Source organism: Gaeumannomyces tritici (assembly GCF_000145635.1).
Source record: "Gaeumannomyces tritici R3-111a-1 unplaced genomic scaffold supercont2.10, whole genome shotgun sequence".
Lineage (NCBI taxonomy): Eukaryota > Fungi > Ascomycota > Sordariomycetes > Magnaporthales > Magnaporthaceae > Gaeumannomyces > Gaeumannomyces tritici.
In genome coordinates this window covers 365,979-384,405 of record NW_008804554.1, presented here as the reverse complement: position 1 = coordinate 384,405, position 18,427 = coordinate 365,979, and the positions used below count along the sequence as shown (strand labels likewise).

The 18,427-nt window shown below is 58.5% G+C and overlaps 4 protein-coding genes across 4 annotated transcripts; 3 read left to right on the top strand and 1 right to left on the bottom strand.

Annotated features, from left to right (window-relative positions):
- The first annotated feature begins 162 nt into the window (after window positions 1-162).
- Window positions 163-4,035, top strand: GGTG_12970 (hypothetical protein). Its single transcript, XM_009230872.1, has 2 exons — window positions 163-2,222; window positions 2,311-4,035. Exons 1-2 carry the CDS (start codon window positions 2,035-2,037, stop codon window positions 3,497-3,499), a joined length of 1,377 nt encoding a protein of 458 aa, XP_009229136.1. The 5' UTR covers window positions 163-2,034; the 3' UTR covers window positions 3,500-4,035.
- A 3,650-nt stretch (window positions 4,036-7,685) lies between these two features.
- On the bottom strand, window positions 7,686-11,395 carry GGTG_12969 (hypothetical protein; the record flags this gene model as incomplete). The annotated part of the gene is made up of 6 exons (XM_009230871.1): window positions 10,591-11,395; window positions 10,234-10,479; window positions 9,759-9,852; window positions 8,615-9,671; window positions 8,364-8,532; window positions 7,686-8,276 (listed from the first exon to the last, which is right to left on the bottom strand). The coding sequence occupies exons 1-6, from the start codon at window positions 10,711-10,713 to the stop codon at window positions 7,686-7,688; spliced, it is 2,280 nt and encodes a 759-aa protein (XP_009229135.1). The 5' UTR covers window positions 10,714-11,395.
- A 639-nt stretch (window positions 11,396-12,034) lies between these two features.
- On the top strand, window positions 12,035-14,744 carry GGTG_12968 (citrate synthase). The gene is made up of 4 exons (XM_009230870.1): window positions 12,035-12,892; window positions 12,963-13,027; window positions 13,108-13,301; window positions 13,400-14,744. Exons 1-4 carry the CDS (start codon window positions 12,782-12,784, stop codon window positions 14,440-14,442), a joined length of 1,413 nt encoding a protein of 470 aa, XP_009229134.1. The 5' UTR covers window positions 12,035-12,781; the 3' UTR covers window positions 14,443-14,744.
- A 530-nt stretch (window positions 14,745-15,274) lies between these two features.
- On the top strand, window positions 15,275-17,582 carry GGTG_12967 (mitochondrial DNA replication protein YHM2). Its single transcript, XM_009230869.1, has 4 exons — window positions 15,275-15,492; window positions 15,781-16,304; window positions 16,403-17,075; window positions 17,159-17,582. Exons 2-4 carry the CDS (start codon window positions 16,067-16,069, stop codon window positions 17,211-17,213), a joined length of 966 nt encoding a protein of 321 aa, XP_009229133.1. The 5' UTR covers window positions 15,275-15,492; window positions 15,781-16,066; the 3' UTR covers window positions 17,214-17,582.
- The last annotated feature ends 845 nt before the right edge of the window (window positions 17,583-18,427 follow it).

Here is an 18,427-nt window from a genome sequence, read left to right as displayed (position 1 = left end):
CGCCATCGGCCAACTAGACAAGAAGGGGGCTTTTGCCAAGCCGATGCCAAACCGGACCCTGAACTAGGATCAGGTGGGCTTGAAGCGGTTGGGGGTTGGGGGTTGGGGGTTGGGGGTTGGGGTGCCTTGGTGAGGGGGATTTGGTGCTGCAGCCAACGACATCCCTGGGCCGCTGGCAGCAGGTCCGGAAATATTCGTCCAGGAGACACTTTGCGACTGTCGCCAGATGGCAAAATCCAATGCTGATATCACCCGCGAGTTCCGCTCCCCTCATCCACACCACACCTCATCAGCAACTGCATCATGCTCCGCCCTGGGAACGCATACACCCCCTCCAAACCCCCACGCTGTGCCCATGTTACACTGCATGGCCAGATGACTGGCAGCCTGTCCAAGCTACTAGTAACAGACACGGCTTGGCTCTGTGGCTGCTCCCAGGAGGTGCCCAGCTTGGTTCCCAAAAACCTGCAACCTGCATCGCTCGCTCGACTGACACCTGGCGGCTGTGTTACGTCTGCCGCCAAGAAGGCAGCGTTCGGACACGGCGGATACGCCACTCGAGCAAGCGCCGAACGAAGCAGCGGGCCGACGCCAGGCCTGCGTGTCGCTGCAGCGCCCCCAGACTCGCTTTGGCCGGTTCGCAATTGACGGAGTGACCTGACATGCGGATTGTTGGGCAGCAGCACGGCCTCAATCGTTCAAATTTCTCGGTGACTGGTCACCGGGTTGGACGGAGGTGACTGCCAGGTGACTGCCTCCCGATGAGTGACTGGGCTTGATTTGGGGCGAGGACCGATCAAGTGGCCTGACGGACGAGGACTGCCAGTCTGACAGCTTCTTGGGTTCACTGGCCCCGTCAGCTGGAATAAAAAGGAGTCGCGTCGATAGGTTTGAGCCGGGCTGGCACAGGCTCTAATTTCGGCCAACACCACCACGGCCATCGTCGCTCAGAGTTGCGTGTCTTGTGGGCAGACTCTGTCCTTGGCTTGTCACGAGCTGTTGCTCCACGTCCATTCACACAAGATGCGAGGCTTCCACCGCTCGGTCAATCGCCTCGTGCTGGTGGGAATTGAACACGACATGGTAACATATCCAGGCTGTCCGGCTTGAGGCAATATCAACCAGTCTATCCTGTCCGACTGACTCGGCCGACACACGTCACAGTGGATTCTCAAGGCGATCATCCATTTCATGGCTACATCAACAGCATCGAAAGTCAAGTGCCCAGAGGTGTTTCGATAGTCGCAAAATCGATAAAATCGTGGTTAATATTGTCCTTCTCTTTCCGACCACGACCCAGTTCACAACGACATTTGCGGTGCTCTGTAAACGTATAAAGGCGGTGACAATGGCCCAAGGTAAATGGTAAATGCCTGGCCGAGCCCACGCTGCGATCGATTGACATGGCCGGCTCCTGCACCACCGCCCGGGCTGGTTCCACATGCCCCAGGGGTCTTTTGTGGGGAAGCGCCAACGGCCAACGGCCAACGGCCAACAGGGTTACAGGGTCAGCTGGGGTTGAGGGGCAAGTGACGTTGGGCCTGCAAATCCAAATGAATTTCAGGTTCAGCATCAAGAATGAATCAAGAATGAACCCACAGCCTCAGTCACTCACCACTCACCACCCACCACTCATCAACCCATCGCCCAAGCCTGCCTTTCCCGACTGATTGCTCCTGCAGCACAGGCAAAACAGAACAGCTCGAGCTTGCCTTATGTCATCTCTTTGAATCCTGCCTGCCTAACTGCAACTGCACTTGCGACGAGAGGAGGGGTCGACAGCAAACATCGTACCCGCCTGTGTGCCATCACCCTTGCATTGCTTTTGCCTTTGCCACTCCTCTGCCGCCACGACTCTCACTATGCACGGAAAAGGTACTCGCAGAGACTAGCGGCCTTCAATACCATTCCAGCTATCCAGTATCCGGTCCCGCGATCCATAAGCCCTCGGCACGCTCACTCTCACTTCCCGTCTTCACTTCCTGGGTAGCTACCTAGGTATCTACCTTACTTATCTCAACTAGCACCGGCAGAATGCGGGCGCCTGACATCGCCGCCGTTATCGAAACCAAGGACCAGCTGGTAAAGGATCTGCTGCCAGACAAGATCGACCATGGTGTCTTGATCCCGCTCAAGACCACGCTCGAGCTGAGGGACGCTCACAGCTGCGGCCAGGCCCTCATCACCCGCGCCCCCACCAAGAGCGCGAGTGCCGTCATCGGGTACGCCCCCACGTAGACCCCCGCTCAGTCTCCCCCCCGAAGAATGAGCCAAGCTAACAGCAGCTCGCACGCCCCTGTCCCTAAATAGCACGCTTCAACACCTGCTTCCGGCCGAGGTTGTTAATGGCCTCCCCCATTTGCGACGCTGCGCGAAGCCGTGCGACCTGCCGTCTCACCTCAAGGCACATCTGATGAACGATAGCCCCCAGAGCCGCCAGATGCACACGGGGAAGGCCGCCTGGGTCTACATCATGCTCGGCATCGAGTCCTTGTTCGATATGGAGGAGCTCTTCGACTCCCTGTCCAAGATCGAAAACCTGGGCGGCGAGCCGTTTGTGGCCACCATCCCCGTCCCTCTGCTCCCGCCCACGTCGCAGGTGCAGGCGGCCCTCTGGTGCAGCCAGTTCTGGCCTACCGTCTACCGCAAGACGAATCCGCTGGGACCCCACCCTAGTCTGGTGGCTCGGTCCACGGACGACATCTCTGTGGACGCAGCCGTATGGATGGGCCTCGCCCACATGGTGGCCGCCAAGGCCCGCAAGGCTGGCCTTGGCCTACCCATCGGTGCTTGCATCATACAGCGCATGGACGACGGCCAGACGAAGCTTATTGCGCTCGCTGCCGATGCCCGCTTCAACCGCTGGGGAAACGCTCCGGCCGGCGTAGATGGAGACGGCTGCTGCTCGACGACGGGCAATCCTATAGGCCATGCCGTGCTGCGTGCCATCAGCATGGTGGCCAAGAAGCTGGTGCGTGCCGAGAGGCGTGGCACTCCTGTTGACGGTGACAGCGACGACGACGCGGAGACGCCAACGGTGAAACCACAGGCGGCGGCGGCGGCTGCCGCTGCTGCTGCTATGGCGGCATCTGAGACGCACCGCATCCCCGTCGAGTTCGACCCGTTCCAGGACGACCCCCTGCTCGAGGAGGAGCGGCTTGTGTTCGAAGCCGACCACCCGTCTCCTGAGGGATACCTTTGCCACGGACTCGAGCTCTATCTGACACACGAGCCGTGTGTTATGTGCGCCATGTCAATACTGCACTCGCGGATGGGAAAGGTGATTCTGGCCGAGCGGATGCCTCTTACTGGCGGGATCTGCTCCGAGGATCGCACTCTGGATCCTTCCAGATACCCGGACATGGCTAATTTCAGCGATGGCGGCCACGGCTTGGGCCTTTTCTGGCGCCGAGAGCTCAACTGGAGTCTTCTGGGCTGGGAGTGGGAGCCCTGCGACGGCCTCAGGCCCGAGCAGCTGCCCCCAACCACCCACGCCTAACAGGCGTCGACAGCAAACAACATGTGGCAAGTTCCATATGGACCGGCCTGGGGTTACGCCCATCCCTTTGGGCGACTCTCACTTCCAGGCCAGGAGCAACAATCCCTTCCCTCTTTTTTTTTTTTTTTGACTCGAACTGCTCCCTGAGCTAAGGCTGGGGCCTGACTGCGCTTTCATGTGGCGACCAGGTACTGAGGAGTGGGGACTGGGGCTGTAGGTTGGTGGTGCGTCTTTTAGAGTCTGCTCTACGTCACATCACCATTACCCATTTGCATTTCGGTTTGGAGGACACATTAACGAGGGTTTAGGTAGTCCTCTGTGAAGTTGGGTGTTTCATGGAGAGAAAGCAGGAGAATAAAGTGGGCAAAATGGGAAAAAGAAAAAAAAAAGGTGCATTATAAAGACTAATTGTAAAAAGAAGACGCGGAAGCAAGCAATCATAGCATGGCGTTGGGCGCAGGGAGAGAGGCGTCTTCTAGGGCTGGACTGGCAGGTAGAGTTAGTTAGATTCTTATCTCGACTGCTTAGAACTGGCATTTCGGCTTGGACTGCGTTGGATTTCTGTCCATGCGTTGGTGGCTGTTGTGTCGTATCTTATCGATGATTAGCTCGACTGGAGGGGAGGACTTTCCCAGAGCTGTTTGTCGTCTTGCAGGCTACGGAAACGATATGGCACCGGATTAACAAACCCCACTCGAAACAAAGAACCCCCTCATTCCCCCAGCCGACTTGCCCACGTTGGTGTGTGGGCGTGGGAGGGGGGCTTGGTAGGCTGCTTCGAGCTGGGTCTGAGGGAGGGTCGCAACCAGCCGGGAATGGAGGCTTTTCTTTGCCGCGCATTTTCGACCGCTTCGGACCGGGCCTCTTTGTGTCAATTCCTGGCTTGAGTGTGTGGTTCTTTGGGCGCCGCCTAACCTAAGAGCTGTTACTCCTAAGAGCTGTTACTGATTCCGTCAATCGAAACAGTCCGGTGGAATTTCCCCTCCGTTTTCTACTCTATTGTTGCGTGTTGGGCGTGGAGGGCAAGCACGGCAAGGCAAGCTGAGGAGGGGGAACAAAGCCAGCCGACCGCCCCCCCTGTCCCCGCTCACGCCCACTGCCCACGCCCACGTCCGTTTCCCACGAGGGCCCCCCCCTTTTTAACGAAAACCGAAAACAGATGCAGATCCCCTTTGACTTTGCCTGACAGCCATCCCAGCACGGATTGAAGGCCCTCATTCCTCGCGACCGCGGTTCCTGCCTTTGACGCTTCTCGGCGGTGGGCGCAGAATCGAGACCCGCCGCCGCACTTAAGAAGGGACGACCCTCCCTCGTCGAGCCTCGCGACAGGCAACAGGAGCCCGCCCAGTCCAATTTTTCGATCAGCTGCGAGAGCTTCGGCGAAAAAGAACGCAGAGCCCAGGCAGCAAACGGCACTCCAAACAGCGACTACAATACATCCACCACCCCGACTTGACTACCTACCCAGGTGCTCCGACAACGGGCTCGCTGAGTTTGTCGACGCTAAAGTGGGACGGACAGGGGGAAAAAAAAAGAGAAGGAAAACCCTCCCCGACGCGATCGCTCCCCCCAGCGCGACCACGCCGCCTCCCTCCGGCGGCCCTCTCTCTCCCCTTTGGCTACTACCTTGAGGTCGCCCGCCGCCTCCTGCGCACCAGCCCCAGCGCTAAGCACCCCCCCATCCGACGACTCGGCCGCCCCGACAGCGCCGCCACCACCGCTGGCCGCCTGCTACTCCCGCCCCTGCGCCGGGATCGCCTCAATCCTCCCCATTCGCCGCCGCCCGCCGCGCCCCGCGGGCGCCCAAGAGTCACCGGCCCGCTCGCCGCCGCCGTAGCTACGCTCTGCTGGACCTTTGGGCACGACGGCGACAGCCACCGCCGCAGCAACGTCAGTCGCCCCCGACGCCGCAGTCGCAGAAGCCGCTTCGTGGCGGTAGCAGGTGCCATGGCGGCACCCAAGATGACGGAAGCGCAGATCCGGAAGCGCAAGCTGGACAAGCGGGCACCGAAGTACTACGCCGTCCGCACTGGCTACCACCCCGGCGTCTACCTGACCTGGCCCGAGTGCGAGTTGCAGATTAATGGATACAAGGGCGCTCAGTGTGAGTGTTTTTTTTTCTTTTCTCTTCTTCCTTGCTTGCTACCTACTTCTTTTTGAACTATTTTGCTGTCAATTAAATCTAACACAATCCGCCCCCTTCACAGACAAGAGCTTCCTCACGCGACCCGAGGCCGAGGCCTTCGTGGCGGGTCTGAACCCGGGCGGCAACTCGGACCAGACGGAGAAGTACTACGCCGTCGCCGTCGGCAACAAGCCCGGCGTCTACACGGACTGGTCCGAGGCCCAGCGCGCGTACGCCGGCGTCAAGGGCCCCAAGTACCGCAAGTTCCTCTCTCGCGCAGCCGCCGAGGAGTACGTCCTGGCCTTTGGCGGGCCCGCGGGGAAGCGCGCGCTCGCGTCGCAAAAGGCGGCCGCGGGCAGGGGCAAGTCGGCGGTGGTGGCTGCCGCCGAGGAGAGCGAGGAGGAAGAGGACGGCGACGACGACGACGACGATGAGGACGAAGATGACGACGACGATGACGACCCGGCAGAGATGCTCCAGCCCGTAGCCAAGAAGCAAAAGACTCAAACAGCAGCAGCATCAGCAGCGTCCAACAAAAGGCCTGCCCCACCGCCGGCCGGCGGCCTGACCGAGATATACACGGACGGCAGCAGCATAGGCAACGGCAAGGCGAACGCCGCAGCGGGCGTGGGCGTCTTCTTCGGCGAGGGGGACCCGCGCAACATCTCGGAGCGGCTCGCGCGCGACTCGCCCCAGACCAACCAGCGCGCCGAGCTGACGGCGATCCTGCGCGCGCTCCAGTCGGTCGACGCGGCCGAGGGCGTGCGCATCCTGACCGACTCAAAGTACAGCATCAGCTGCGTCACCGAGTGGTACCGCAAGTGGGCCCAGACGGGCTGGGTCACGAGCGCCGCCGGCGCGCAGCCCGTCAAGAACGCGGACCTGGTGCGCGCCATCCGCGCCGTCATCGACGAGCGCGAGGCCTACGGCGCCACCACGCAGCTCGTCTGGGTCAAGGGCCACAACAACCACCCGGGCAACGTGGCCGCCGACGCGCTGGCGGTGCAGGGGGCGAGGCTGGGGAGGTATGCGCGGTGATCAGGCTGGCTTGGCTTGGCTGGCCTGCCTTTATCGGGACTGAGGGTTTCTGGTGCTCCAAAGGGGTAATGGGGCGGTGGTGGTGGTAGTATATATACACCTGACGTACTTTTTTTTGCTGTTGCTCCGCACCCGGCTTGCCATCCCGCAGGGAGTGAGCGCTGTTGGGGGTTCTGTCTTGCATGGAGGGGGGCTTTCTGCTTTTGCTTGCTGTGTTTCTCCGGTAATGATGAGCCAGCCGATGTCGACCGTCTTTTCGTCATCTCGGTTTTGTTTTTCTTCTTCTTGTCTAGGTAGGATATCCACGGCTTTTTTTTCGTTGTGAAGCGGTGTATCTTTTAATGCTATGAATGTCTATACCAAGCAAAAGTGTCGTCGGCTTTCGGATGTGTATAGTCCATGCCCCCACGAGGTATCAGTAGATGGAGGGCAATTCACATGGACGGGTTCCTCATGGTGGGATTTCAGACAACGGGAAACCGATCCGATACCAAGGTCGCTAGACTAGCCTAGAGACGGGCGCCTCATTATTTCGTTGTTTTGTGGTGTGTGGTTGCTGTACATATTCCAAAAAAAACCAAAAAAAAAAAAACCGGAAAGTCCTCCCCCACCAAAGCCGATGCGCAAAACTCCAAAAGTGCCTCCTCGTCCGCCATAAACGATCAAGAGAAAAAAAAAAAAAAAAAGGGAAAGGCTCCAGATATATAGACCGTAAAGTCGTGCCATGAATGGGCAGCGAATAGACAGACGTGTAACGGCGGCAAAACATCCGTCCAAGCCAGCACCAAGATGGCAAAAGGCAACAGCGATATACCTCCGCCCTCCCAAGAAGAAAAGGAAATAAACAGATGACCCCCTCCTTCTCCCTATGCCACCAACCCCATCCCACCCTAGAACCACGTCATGCTTTTTCATGTTCCCCTTTTGGATAGAAAGAATTTGTTTTTATTATAAAATGTCGCCGGCCGGAAGAGAAGGAGGGGCTTCACCCAAGCTCACGCGGGGGCAACACAAACACGCCCCCTAGCTCCTCTGCTCCTCAGGCGCCGGAAAGCTGAAGCCGGGAGGGAAGATGGGCATGCCGTTGCTGCCCGCCGTGAGGCCGAAGCCGAAATCGGGGACGCCCACGTTATTGGCGCCGCCCGACTGGTTCTTGCCGCCGCCGCCGCCGTCGCTGTTGTTGCTGTTGTTGCTGTTGTCGTCGCCCCCGCGCCGGTTGTGGTCCCTGCCACCGCCCCGACGCCGGCCCCCGCGGCCGTGACCGCCACCGCCGTTCTCACCATGGTTCTGCTGCTGTTGCTGCTGTTGCTGCTGTGGCTGCTGCTGCTGCTGCTGGCCGCCCTCGTCGTCCCGCGAGGACCTCGGGCCGTGGATGCCGCTCCTGTCCGTCTGCATGCGGCGGCTGATGGCCTTGCTCGACACGCCCGCGCCGATCTCGATGTCGGGCTCCTCCACCACCATGCCCGTCGTGATGGGCTTGCCACCAGTGCCGCCAAAGGGCGCCGTCAGCATCCACTTGCGGTCGGCCTCGGTGAGCCGGTGGATGGGGATGACGCTGATGCCGGCCGAGTAGTCGCTGCAGTCGCGCGGGCCGAAGCCGACGCCCCATCGCGTCTGTCGAACCTGATAGTCAGCGTTTAGTTCGTCTTTACCCAAGCAACAAGAAGAACAAGGAAAAAGGAACAAGAGTAAGAAACATACCCTCAGCTGATGGTCCGCGGTGCGCATCTCGGCCATGCCCTCCTTGGCCGCAACCGCGTCCTTGCGGGTGAGCATCTTGACGAACCCGTGCCGCTTGTCGCGGTTGACGATGCACGTCTGAACCTCTCCAAAGCGGCTGAAGATGGCACGCAGCTCGCTCTCGGGGCAGCTAGAAGAAATCGCCTCTAGTTAGTCACTTACAACCCTAGTTGCCTGAAATAAACTAAACAAAGTGAAAAAAAAAAACTCACGTGACACCTCCAATGAACAGTGTCCGACTAAGAACCCGGATGTGATTCTCTGGCAGCGACCGATCAAACTCGATGAACCTGTCGGGACGCCCCTCACGCCGCGGGCTGGACGTACGGCGACCCTGGCCGGCCGGAGACCGCTGGCGGTACTCGCCCCGGGAGCCCCTGCCGCGGTCGCGGTCTCCAAACTGCCGGTCGTCGCGGCCGCGGGGCGAGTGGCGGTTGTCCCAGTTCCGGCCCGGGGACCTCGACCGGGATCGCCCCCTGGCTCCACGGCCGGGTGACCTGTTGCCGCCAAAGTCGCGGTCATGTGACTCTCCGATACGGCCCGCGTTCCAGCCGCCGCTGTTTGCGTCCGCCGCGCTCCCGAAGCCATAGGGTCCGGGCCCCTGGGACGCGCCGTACTGCGGGGCGGCGGCCGCGGCGCCTGTAGAACCGCTGAACTGCTTCACGATGGCCGTGACCATATCGGGAGTGAAGCCCTGAGACAGCAGCGTTTGGATGAGCACTAGCTGCTGGGCTGAGTCTACCTGGGACGGAGCACCCGCCGCCGGAAACCCTCCTGCTTGGCTAGCGGGCGCAGGGACAGAGGCGGCAAAGGGTGCGGCGGCACCAGGAAATTGTGTCGGGAGTTGGAATGGCAGAGTGTGCGGTGCAACAACAGGTGGTTGGGTGGCAGCTACAGCTGGCGGCTGAGTGGCTGGAAAGAATGGCATGCTAGGCTGGGCAGGCTGGACCTGGGCCTGGGACCGCACCTGGGCCTGGGCCAACGCCGCAAGCAAGGCGGGTGGCAAAACGCTGCTACTGGCCGGGGGGGCAGAGGGTGCCACATACAGAGGTGCGGCGGCAGGGGCAGGCGCCGGCGCCGGCGCAGGTGCAGTGATACTAGGATTACTTGATGCGGCCGACGCGTTCTGCCGCGCAATGTTGGCCAGCGTCTCCATGATGTTCGTCATGGCTGGAAGCGCCGGCGGGGCTGCTGGCGCCGCCGACGAAGAGGACATCAGCGAGGCCATAAGATTTGGCGGCGGGCTACCCGGGGGTGTGGTTGACACTTCTGCAGACACGAGCGTTTTCAGTCGGTTAGATGGAACACCGCCGGCAGCCAAGAGGTTGTTGGTTGGTGGTGGATAAGCAAACATACTAGGCGCGTTCAGCCTCGCCTTCCAGCCCTCGAGCATTGTCGAGGGGAATGTTTGTCCCTTCTCCCAGATGTCGACTAGCTTTCGAATCTTCTCCTACAGTTGCCAAGAGGTTTATGTGAGTCTTGTGGTCCTAATTCGGCACTTTCGCAAAGCGCCCTGCAGCAGCAAACGGGGCAAAACGGTCAGAGCGGCTAGGCGCGAGCAGACTAGTAAAAGAGCACTGCCGGGCAGTGCGCGCCGTGCGCGTTTGCCCTCCCATGAATCGCCTGGCGTGCAGGCAACAGGAAAGAAAGACAGGGGACGGCAAGGGAGGTCACTCAGAGACTCCCCACGCGCCAGCCACGAGATCTGATTGTGAAGCAGAAGAGAACTTGTCCCACACGCACGATCTGGCTTGGGTTGAACATCTGCGCGCCTCGTCCACTTTCCCCTGCCGCGACTACTGGTTTCGACTGTTATATGCGAGTTGCGTACCTTTTGATCCTCTGGGGCAGATGCCAGTATGTCGTTCATGAACGAGGGCATCAACTCTGTCACTCTATGAACTCCGGCGGCATAGGTGCCGTCCTCTGCGGCGCTGCTGACCGTCTGGCCCAGCTGCTTCGCCTGCTCCATCCACTTGCGGGTTACAGAGTCTACGACGTAGAGCACACCGAGCTTATGGGTTCCATTTGTTCGCTTGAAATGCGTAAAGATCTTCTGGATGATGACTGATTCGGACTGCGAGGGTGGTTGGACGACATGGTGTCAGCAAGAAATGCGCGCGCATCTGGTTGGAACCAGCGGGAGGCTTTCAAACGGACTCGCCGCCAAGGCGGCGTGCGAACATACTTTGATATTGGAGACGCAGAGAGCCGTTATGTCCTTGATGCGCGACCCCGAAACCCCAGGCGGCTTGAGAGCCTGCATGGCCACAAGGCCAGCCTCCAACTCTGTCACTGGCATGGAGGACATCGTGTGTGCTTCTGTCGGAAGAGGCAGCGACTATGGCTGTACGCCTTGGGTTCTGGCAGACACCTGTTCTGCCTAGCCTGGCCTTGCGCTTATGCGGCAGGCTGGCCGGTCGGAAGATCGAGTACGTGCGCACCCAAGGGACGCAGAGGCTCTAGCGAGAAGAGCAGCGCGAGACAATTGTATTCAGAACGAGTGCGAATATGCGTCTCTTTTTACCTCACGGTTCTGCGCCAGCCGAATGGCCTCAACAGTCATCCAGCGAGGTGCCTTGTTCACGGTATTGAGCAGATCCAAGACTCTGCTTTACGCGTACGCGAGTATTACGAGGTCGTCGCTGGTTACTGATGATATCTCGGTGCAGGCAACAGAGGGACAAGCGAAGCGCCAGCTTCCGAGGTCGGATCTCCCTCGATACGAGTACGTGTCCACGAAGCAGTTTCGCGGCTGCCTAATGCTGGGCTGCAAAGCACGTCGTCTGGGTAGAAACCCAATCCGCCCAAGGAAGGAAGAAAGAATAAAGACGCGTTTTCCGGATCGCGCGCCTTTGGAGAGTCGACAGCCGAGTCGAAATATTACGGAGATGAACGGTGGTCGATGATGTCGATGATGGGTTGGTGTGAGGAATCGGAGCGATGGAAGGCGGGAGATTGAAAACTTGAGAAAACGAAAGGTCAAAGGCAGGGGTTTTGTAATGTGGGAGGAGCGCAGGTCCGTGAAACCAAAGAAGTCTGAGCGCCACATGGCCCCGCTCGTGGTCTTTTCTTCGAACGGTGGCGCTGAATGGCGCGGTGCATGATCCATGTGACCCGCTCTCGTTCATTGGCCGAGGCATTATTCCAAGACGTTTTCAACCACCCATTCAGTTCCCATTCGTTCACATCATCAAGCACCCGTTACCCCGATTGGATCAGCACTGCACATTATTCACTTATTTTTGCTCTTTGCCCTTGTGCGTTTACCATCCCTCCATTTTGTGCGCCACTGGTGACGCCATGGGGCTGCGATTAAAGCTATTCCGACTACCTCCGATTGAGAAATTCTAGACGGCTGAGAGCCCCGGGAATAAGGATTTCTCAGCTTCTACTCCAGGGCCTCCAGTTAAATGCATGAGACGGACGATAGCGCCTCACCAACATGCCAACCAGCCCACTCTGTGTGATTCTGCTGGGTAGTACGCATACCTAGCCGTGATAACGCTCAATCCAGATTATCAGATCTGGAGTCGCAAGTGCCAGACGCTTGGAGGTGGAATTCTGACGTCAGGAACGCGCGATAGCTAGCTGTTGAATATACTTATTTTCTCCTCACATCAACATCTTTTTTTCTTGCGTGGTCGAGGGTGCATGCAATGATGACCGTCCTGGGTCACGGCTTTAAGCGGGTGCACCTCCACCCTCAGACCCAGACAGTAAGTAAGCCCCGTTGCTCGATTTGCCGTGAAGCTGCACCGCGACGTAATATCTTGGCTGCGCTTCCACTCGCCCGAGGTCGCTTGTTGGGAGGGGAAACAAGCGCATTTTACATGTGTTTATATTCTCCCGGTCTCACCACCACGAGCTCGTGCTGGGCCAAACAAGTCTTTTCACTCGCCGTTTTCTGTGCGCGCCATCTGATACGTGTCCAGTGCATTCAATTGGCCCCAAAGATCCAGCCATTCGCACTCAATCCAGCCCTACGTTGGCCTTCTGCCGTCCAGCTCACAACGTTGAGCCCACACGTTGGGAGGCGGCCCGCTTGATCAACGTGGGTGGGCAAGTCCGTGCTTTCCCTGTCGCAACGACTTTTGTCGCTTCTGGTAGGTGCAACGTCCAAGTTTTTGCGCCATGCCGGACCCCCCGGTCGATCCGATTCGGCAACGAGCGGCGCCCGCACTGGGGACAGCGATGCTTTTTTTTTATGGCTGCGTTTTTTTGCAGCTTCCTGTCTTATCCTCCATTTCTTCCCGACAAACTTCCCTCGCTCACCACGAGACGATCAGTGTCCTCCCGTTCTTGTTTGTCCCGTTCTGCAATTCGAACTTGTCTTCTCACATTGGACTTCTCTAGCTTGAGGACATCCACCTTCCACAATGGCGTCTGCTGTGCGCTTCAGCTCCGCTGCCCTCAGGGCCTCGATTAGGGTCTCCTTCGCCCAGAGGACTGCTTTCACCGGCCTGCGATGCTACTCGGCCAAGACACAGGTAGGTGCACTCGTTCCGAGCTCTCCACGAAGAGATTGGCGTGCTAACCGCTTCTTCTGCCATGCGCCAGACCCTGAAGGAGCGCTTTGCCGAGCTGCTGCCTGAGAAGATCGAGCAGATCAAGGCTCTGCGCAAGTGAGTTTCTGCCCCCGACTTGGACAAAATGCCAACATTACCGGCCCCAGATCACTGACATCTTGTCCGTCTTGTCATAGGGAGCATGGTTCCAAGGTTGTCGACAAGGTCACCCTCGACCAGGTTTACGGTGGTGCCCGCGGTATCAAGGCCCTGGTCTGGGAGGGCTCGGTCCTTGACTCCGAGGAGGGTATCCGCTTCCGCGGCAAGACGATTCCCGAGTGCCAGGAGCTTCTTCCCAAGGCTCCCGGCGGCAAGGAGCCTCTTCCTGAGGGTAAGAGCATAGCGCATACCTCGCGCGCACCACGCTTCAACAGGACGGACCATTTTTATACATCTCTGGGATTCGACTAACTCGCTACCTCTTTTCAGGTCTCTTCTGGCTCCTGCTGACCGGCGAGGTTCCCAGCGAGGCTCAGGTCCGCGCCCTGTCCGCTGAGTGGGCCGCTCGGTCCGACATCCCCAAGTTCGTCGAGGAGCTGATCGACCGCTGCCCGACCGACCTTCACCCCATGGCCCAGTTCTCGCTGGCCGTCACTGCTCTGGAGCACACGTCGTCGTTCGCCAAGGCGTACGCCAAGGGCATCAACAAGAAGGAGTACTGGGGCTACACCTTTGAGGACTCGATGGACCTGATCGCCAAGCTGCCCACCATCGCTGCGCGCATCTACCAGAACATCTACGGCAGCGGCAAGGTCGCTCCCGTCCAGAAGGACAAGGACTACTCGTTCAACTTTGCCAACCAGCTCGGCTTCGGCAGCAACGAGGACTTCATCGAGCTGATGCGCCTGTACCTGACCATCCACACTGACCACGAGGGTGGTAACGTCAGCGCCCACACCACGCACCTGGTCGGCTCTGCCCTGAGCTCGCCTTTCCTGTCGCTCGCTGCCGGTCTAAACGGTCTGGCCGGCCCCCTGCACGGCCTGGCCAACCAGGAGGTTCTCAACTGGCTGACCGAGATGAAGAAGGTGGTTGGCAACGACCTGAGCGACGAGTCCATCACCAAGTACCTCTGGGACACCCTGAACTCGGGCCGTGTCGTTCCCGGCTACGGCCACGCCGTCCTCCGCAAGACGGACCCTCGCTACACGGCCCAGCGCGTCTTTGCCCAGGCCAAGATGCCCGAGGACCCCATGTTCAAGCTGGTCAGCCAGGTCTACAAGATCGCCCCCAAGGTCCTCACGGAGCACGGCAAGACCAAGAACCCCTACCCCAACGTCGATGCCCACTCTGGTGTCCTGCTGCAGTACTACGGCCTGACCCAGGCCAACTACTACACGGTCCTGTTCGGCGTGTCCCGCGCCATCGGTGTCCTTCCCCAGCTGATCATCGACCGCGCCGTCGGTGCCCCGATCGAGAGGCCCAAGTCCTTCTCGACCGAGAAGTGGATCGAGATCGCCAAGAAGGCCTAAGCGCCTTCTTGGTGAGGGTCTGGGAGACGGTGATTGTGTATTTTAGACATGCCAGCTTAATGGTTTTATCTTTCTGACGGAAAAGGTGGAATCGGGCGCTGGTGAGGCGAAAAAGGGATGAATGGATGCTATGAAAGCTGTAAAGGGTTGTGTGGATTTCTAGACCTTTCGCGCGATACCATTACGCCTTGTACAATATTCATCGATTTTTCTTTCTTTTTCTTTTTGCGTCCTTGTTTTCTTGAAACTGCTATACCAATGCGTTGAGAAGCCACTCCTCTTCATTTTTTATCCATCACTTCGGTTCCATGCCATGTTCTTCTTGACGCGAGGGTCTGTTGCTACGAAGCGGTCTTGTCCTGTTGCCCACATCGATGGGACCAGCGGAAACTAGTGGGTTATGGCCTTCCACTTGGCTCTTGACCGCCACACACGGGGTTGCGAGGGTCGGAGTCTGACTGTGCCCCCCACATTAATATTGGGCGCGGGCCGTGAAGGCCGGATAGGGAGGGGGCTTCAAGTTCCGACTCCCTCCGGCATGTCCGCCACGGACTGTGGCTTACCGTCACGTCCAGCCTCAGCCTCGTATTGGCTCCAGGGGCCTTGAGGAGGGCAGATAGGATGACAGCACATCGGGAAGTTGACGCTGTTTTACCCCAAGCCTTGTCCGGAACGCAAAGAGGCAAAGACGAAAATATGCGGTGGATTTGGTTGGATCGGGCTGGGCTGAAAATTTGCCAGATCCCCCCAATGGTTGGGATGACGGCAGCAATTGGGCGGCTCCTGTTGAGCCCAGCAAGCTGCCACCCCTGTGATTTGGCGGTGCTCGCGCAATTTGGTGGGTCTTGTCCGGACAGCACAGGCCCCGCTTACTGCAGCCGCTCGGGTTGCGCAAGCTGGCACTGAGCTCGATTGAACTGGCTGCCCCTTCCCATCATCTTCCGTCTCCAGTCTTCTGTCTCCAGCCAGAGTCCGAATACCCTCACAGACTCTTCCTCGCCATCCCCAGAGACGACACAGACTCGTTTCATTGACACACCATTGACCGTGGTAAGCTTCACTCCCCTTTCCTGCCTGAGCCCAGCCCGCACCAGCCCCCGAACCCCCACGCAGCAGACGGCGCATTATGCTAGAGCATTAGCCACCGACACAACGCTGCTGCATCCGCCCAGCCCTGCGGGCCCATTGCACGTGCAAATCGAGACGAGTCGTTGCCGCCCAAACAGTCGCGGCTCCATTTTTTGCTTGTCCCCGTCGGCATTACGAGGTGTTACGAGGTGTTGCGAGGCGCTAGAAGCCGCGGACTTGCTGAAGCTGACCCCTGTGGTTGCGCACCAGGCAGATCGGCCCATCAGATAATCTAGTTGCAAACCAATCGACTCGACTGCGACCTCGGCAGACGGTGAACCCCTCGATCCCAGCAGCTCTACTATATCTACATTGTATACCGCGCGAGTCAATACCCCGCCGGTTCTTGTCTAGCTTCGCGGCCGACAGCCCACGCAGCTACAAAACCAGCCAGCCTCGCCCTTCTCTCAGGTTTCGGAGAGAAACCCCCCTCTGCGAAGAAGCACCCTACTGCCTTGGTCAGGCCCCTCCCCCGCCGCACACAACCCGCCGAGCCATGTCTGCCGCCGCCCCCGTCCCCGGTGCCTCGGGCGCCCCTGGTGCCACCGTCCAGCAGCTGGAGAAGAAGCCCATCAAGTTCTCCAACCTGCTGCTCGGCGCCGGCCTCAACATGTTTGAGGTCACCACCCTGGGTCAGCCCCTCGAGGTCGCCAAAACCACGATGGCCGCCAACCGCGGCGACAGCATGGCTTCTGCCCTGGGCCGCATCTGGGCCCGTGGTGGTGTTCTTGGTTGTAAGTTGCCCTGTTGCTCGTCCGTTTTGACTAGTGGCCCCGAGACCGATGGCTTTCACTCGGCGCAAAACTGACACGTTTTTTGTGCGAACAAACAGTCTACCAGGGCCTGATCCCATGGGCCTGGATCGAGGCCTCCACCAAGGGCGCCGTGCTGCTCTTCGTTGCCTCGGAGGCCGAGTACTACGCCCGCGCCGCTGGCGCCTCTGAGTTCGTGGGTGGCATCTCGGGCGGTGTTGTCGGCGGCGTGGCGCAGGCCTACGCCACCATGGGCTTCTGCACCTGCATGAAGACGGTCGAGATCACCAAGCACAAGCTGGCCGCAACCGGCCAGGCTGCCCCCGGCACCTGGGCCACCTTCATGGACATCTACCGCCGTGAGGGAATCCGGGGCATCAACAAGGGTGTCAACGCCGTCGCTATCCGGCAAATGACCAACTGGGGCTCGCGCTTCGGTCTCTCGCGTCTGGCCGAGCAGGGCATCCGTCGCGTGACGGGCAAGGAGCACGGCGAGAAGCTCAGCGCCGGGGAGAAGATCCTGGCTTCTGGTCTTGGTGGTGGCCTCTCGGCTTGGAACCAGCCAATCGAGGTCATCCGAGTCGAGATGCAGAGCAAAAAGGAGGATCCCAACCGCCCCAAGAAGATGACTGTGGGCAACACGTTCAAGTATATCTACGACTCCAACGGCATCAAGGGCCTGTACCGCGGTGTGACCCCGCGCATCGGCCTTGGTGTCTGGCAGACGATCTGCATGGTGGCCATGGGTGACATGTGAGTTTCTGCTGATCATCTAGGATGCCCCCGGCGAGGTGGATGTGACGTGTTGCTGACCAAGTTTCTTACCATCTGTTCAGGGCCAAAACCTATGTCGAGGCGCTGACCGGCGACAAGGTCACCGCAAAGCATTAGACGTGACCTGTCTCTGCTTGCCGGCTCGACGACGATTTAGAGAGCCCCCTTACCGCCATCTCCGTTCGTATCGCACAAGAACTGTCAGCTTGTAGCTGAATGCTACGGGTTGTCCCTTTATACTTATAGACGCTTCATTGATTACACCATTTCAGTTTTATTGTGACACGCTGTGTTCTGTGTTTTATGCCTTGCAACAGGTTACCGCTGCGTTTGACTATGAATTGATGTCTTCTGTCACTGCTTGTTTATGTTCTGCATTCGGGAATCCAGGGGCATGGAGATGAGCGACGGCGTCTATAGAGATAGACAAGGCTATTTGCCATCGAAAGTACCGTTGTGTCTTGCTTCGTGGTCACGAATAAATACGGAGCGTAGATGATATAGACTGAGATCCCTACGATGATATTCGTGGTATACGTGATATAATAACAGCCCCTGTCCTCTTTGGGGTTGTGTTGCTCCCTCTGTAGGAACCTGGCGTAGTCTGCTCTTGGGATGAATGTGTTTGTTGGTCGACATGCGATAGTGTACGTGCATCGGTCAAGGAAGAGGCTGAATATAACAGGGCCGTCGGGTGGTGATCTAATCGCGGAGATATGCTGGTTGTGTCGGCATATTGTCGTGCTCTCCGTCTACCATACATGTCTCCACATCCAGGTCAAGACTATCACGGTTTATCACCCTTATATATATCCGGGCGTATGGGAGGGTGTTTGTGCATATGCGTTCCCTTGGCCATATTCTCAGTAAGTAGGTAGCTATCCATTTAGCAAAGCATGCTAAACAGCATCCAATACGTCGCGACGTCGTATTCATTGCGCTGCAAGAGAGCGGTGGTTAAGAAGAAGCCGCTTTATCGGATATAAATGTCATCCCGTGGGTACTTGATTTGACTTTTGCCTCTATCTTCAATATCCCCTCATCGCTCCTGTCTTTACTTTGCTCTGCACTCCAATGACGACCATCCACGCTTGGTGACGGGAGGTTTAGTGAAGCAAGATTGAAAGCGTCATGCATCGAAGCAAAAAAAGGTAAGGGGAACAAAAGGTTCATGCATGACCCATCCAGAATGTTTCAAGCGCCTCTAGTTTCCCTCTCCGGCTGTATCGGAACACATTCCCTGCTTCGGGTTGCAACCTCGGGGCGGCAGTTGGAAAAGGTGGCTGTGTAGAAACGTTTCTTTCATGCATCCGACGACTGCCATGATACGA

Excerpts from the sequence above, each read along its gene's own strand:
- GGTG_12970 (XM_009230872.1), top strand. The coding sequence starts at position 2,035 with ATGCGGGCGCCTGACATCGCCGCCGTTATCGAAACCAAGGACCAGCTG. Across the intron at positions 2,223-2,310 it reads AGCGCGAGTGCCGTCATCGG|CACGCTTCAACACCTGCTTC; the intron begins GTACGCCCCCAC and ends GTCCCTAAATAG.
- GGTG_12968 (XM_009230870.1), top strand. The coding sequence starts at position 12,782 with ATGGCGTCTGCTGTGCGCTTCAGCTCCGCTGCCCTCAGGGCCTCGATT. Across the intron at positions 12,893-12,962 it reads GCTACTCGGCCAAGACACAG|ACCCTGAAGGAGCGCTTTGC; the intron begins GTAGGTGCACTC and ends GCCATGCGCCAG. Across the intron at positions 13,028-13,107 it reads CAGATCAAGGCTCTGCGCAA|GGAGCATGGTTCCAAGGTTG; the intron begins GTGAGTTTCTGC and ends GTCTTGTCATAG.
- GGTG_12967 (XM_009230869.1), top strand. The coding sequence starts at position 16,067 with ATGTCTGCCGCCGCCCCCGTCCCCGGTGCCTCGGGCGCCCCTGGTGCC. Across the intron at positions 16,305-16,402 it reads CCGTGGTGGTGTTCTTGGTT|TCTACCAGGGCCTGATCCCA; the intron begins GTAAGTTGCCCT and ends GCGAACAAACAG. Across the intron at positions 17,076-17,158 it reads ATGGTGGCCATGGGTGACAT|GGCCAAAACCTATGTCGAGG; the intron begins GTGAGTTTCTGC and ends CCATCTGTTCAG.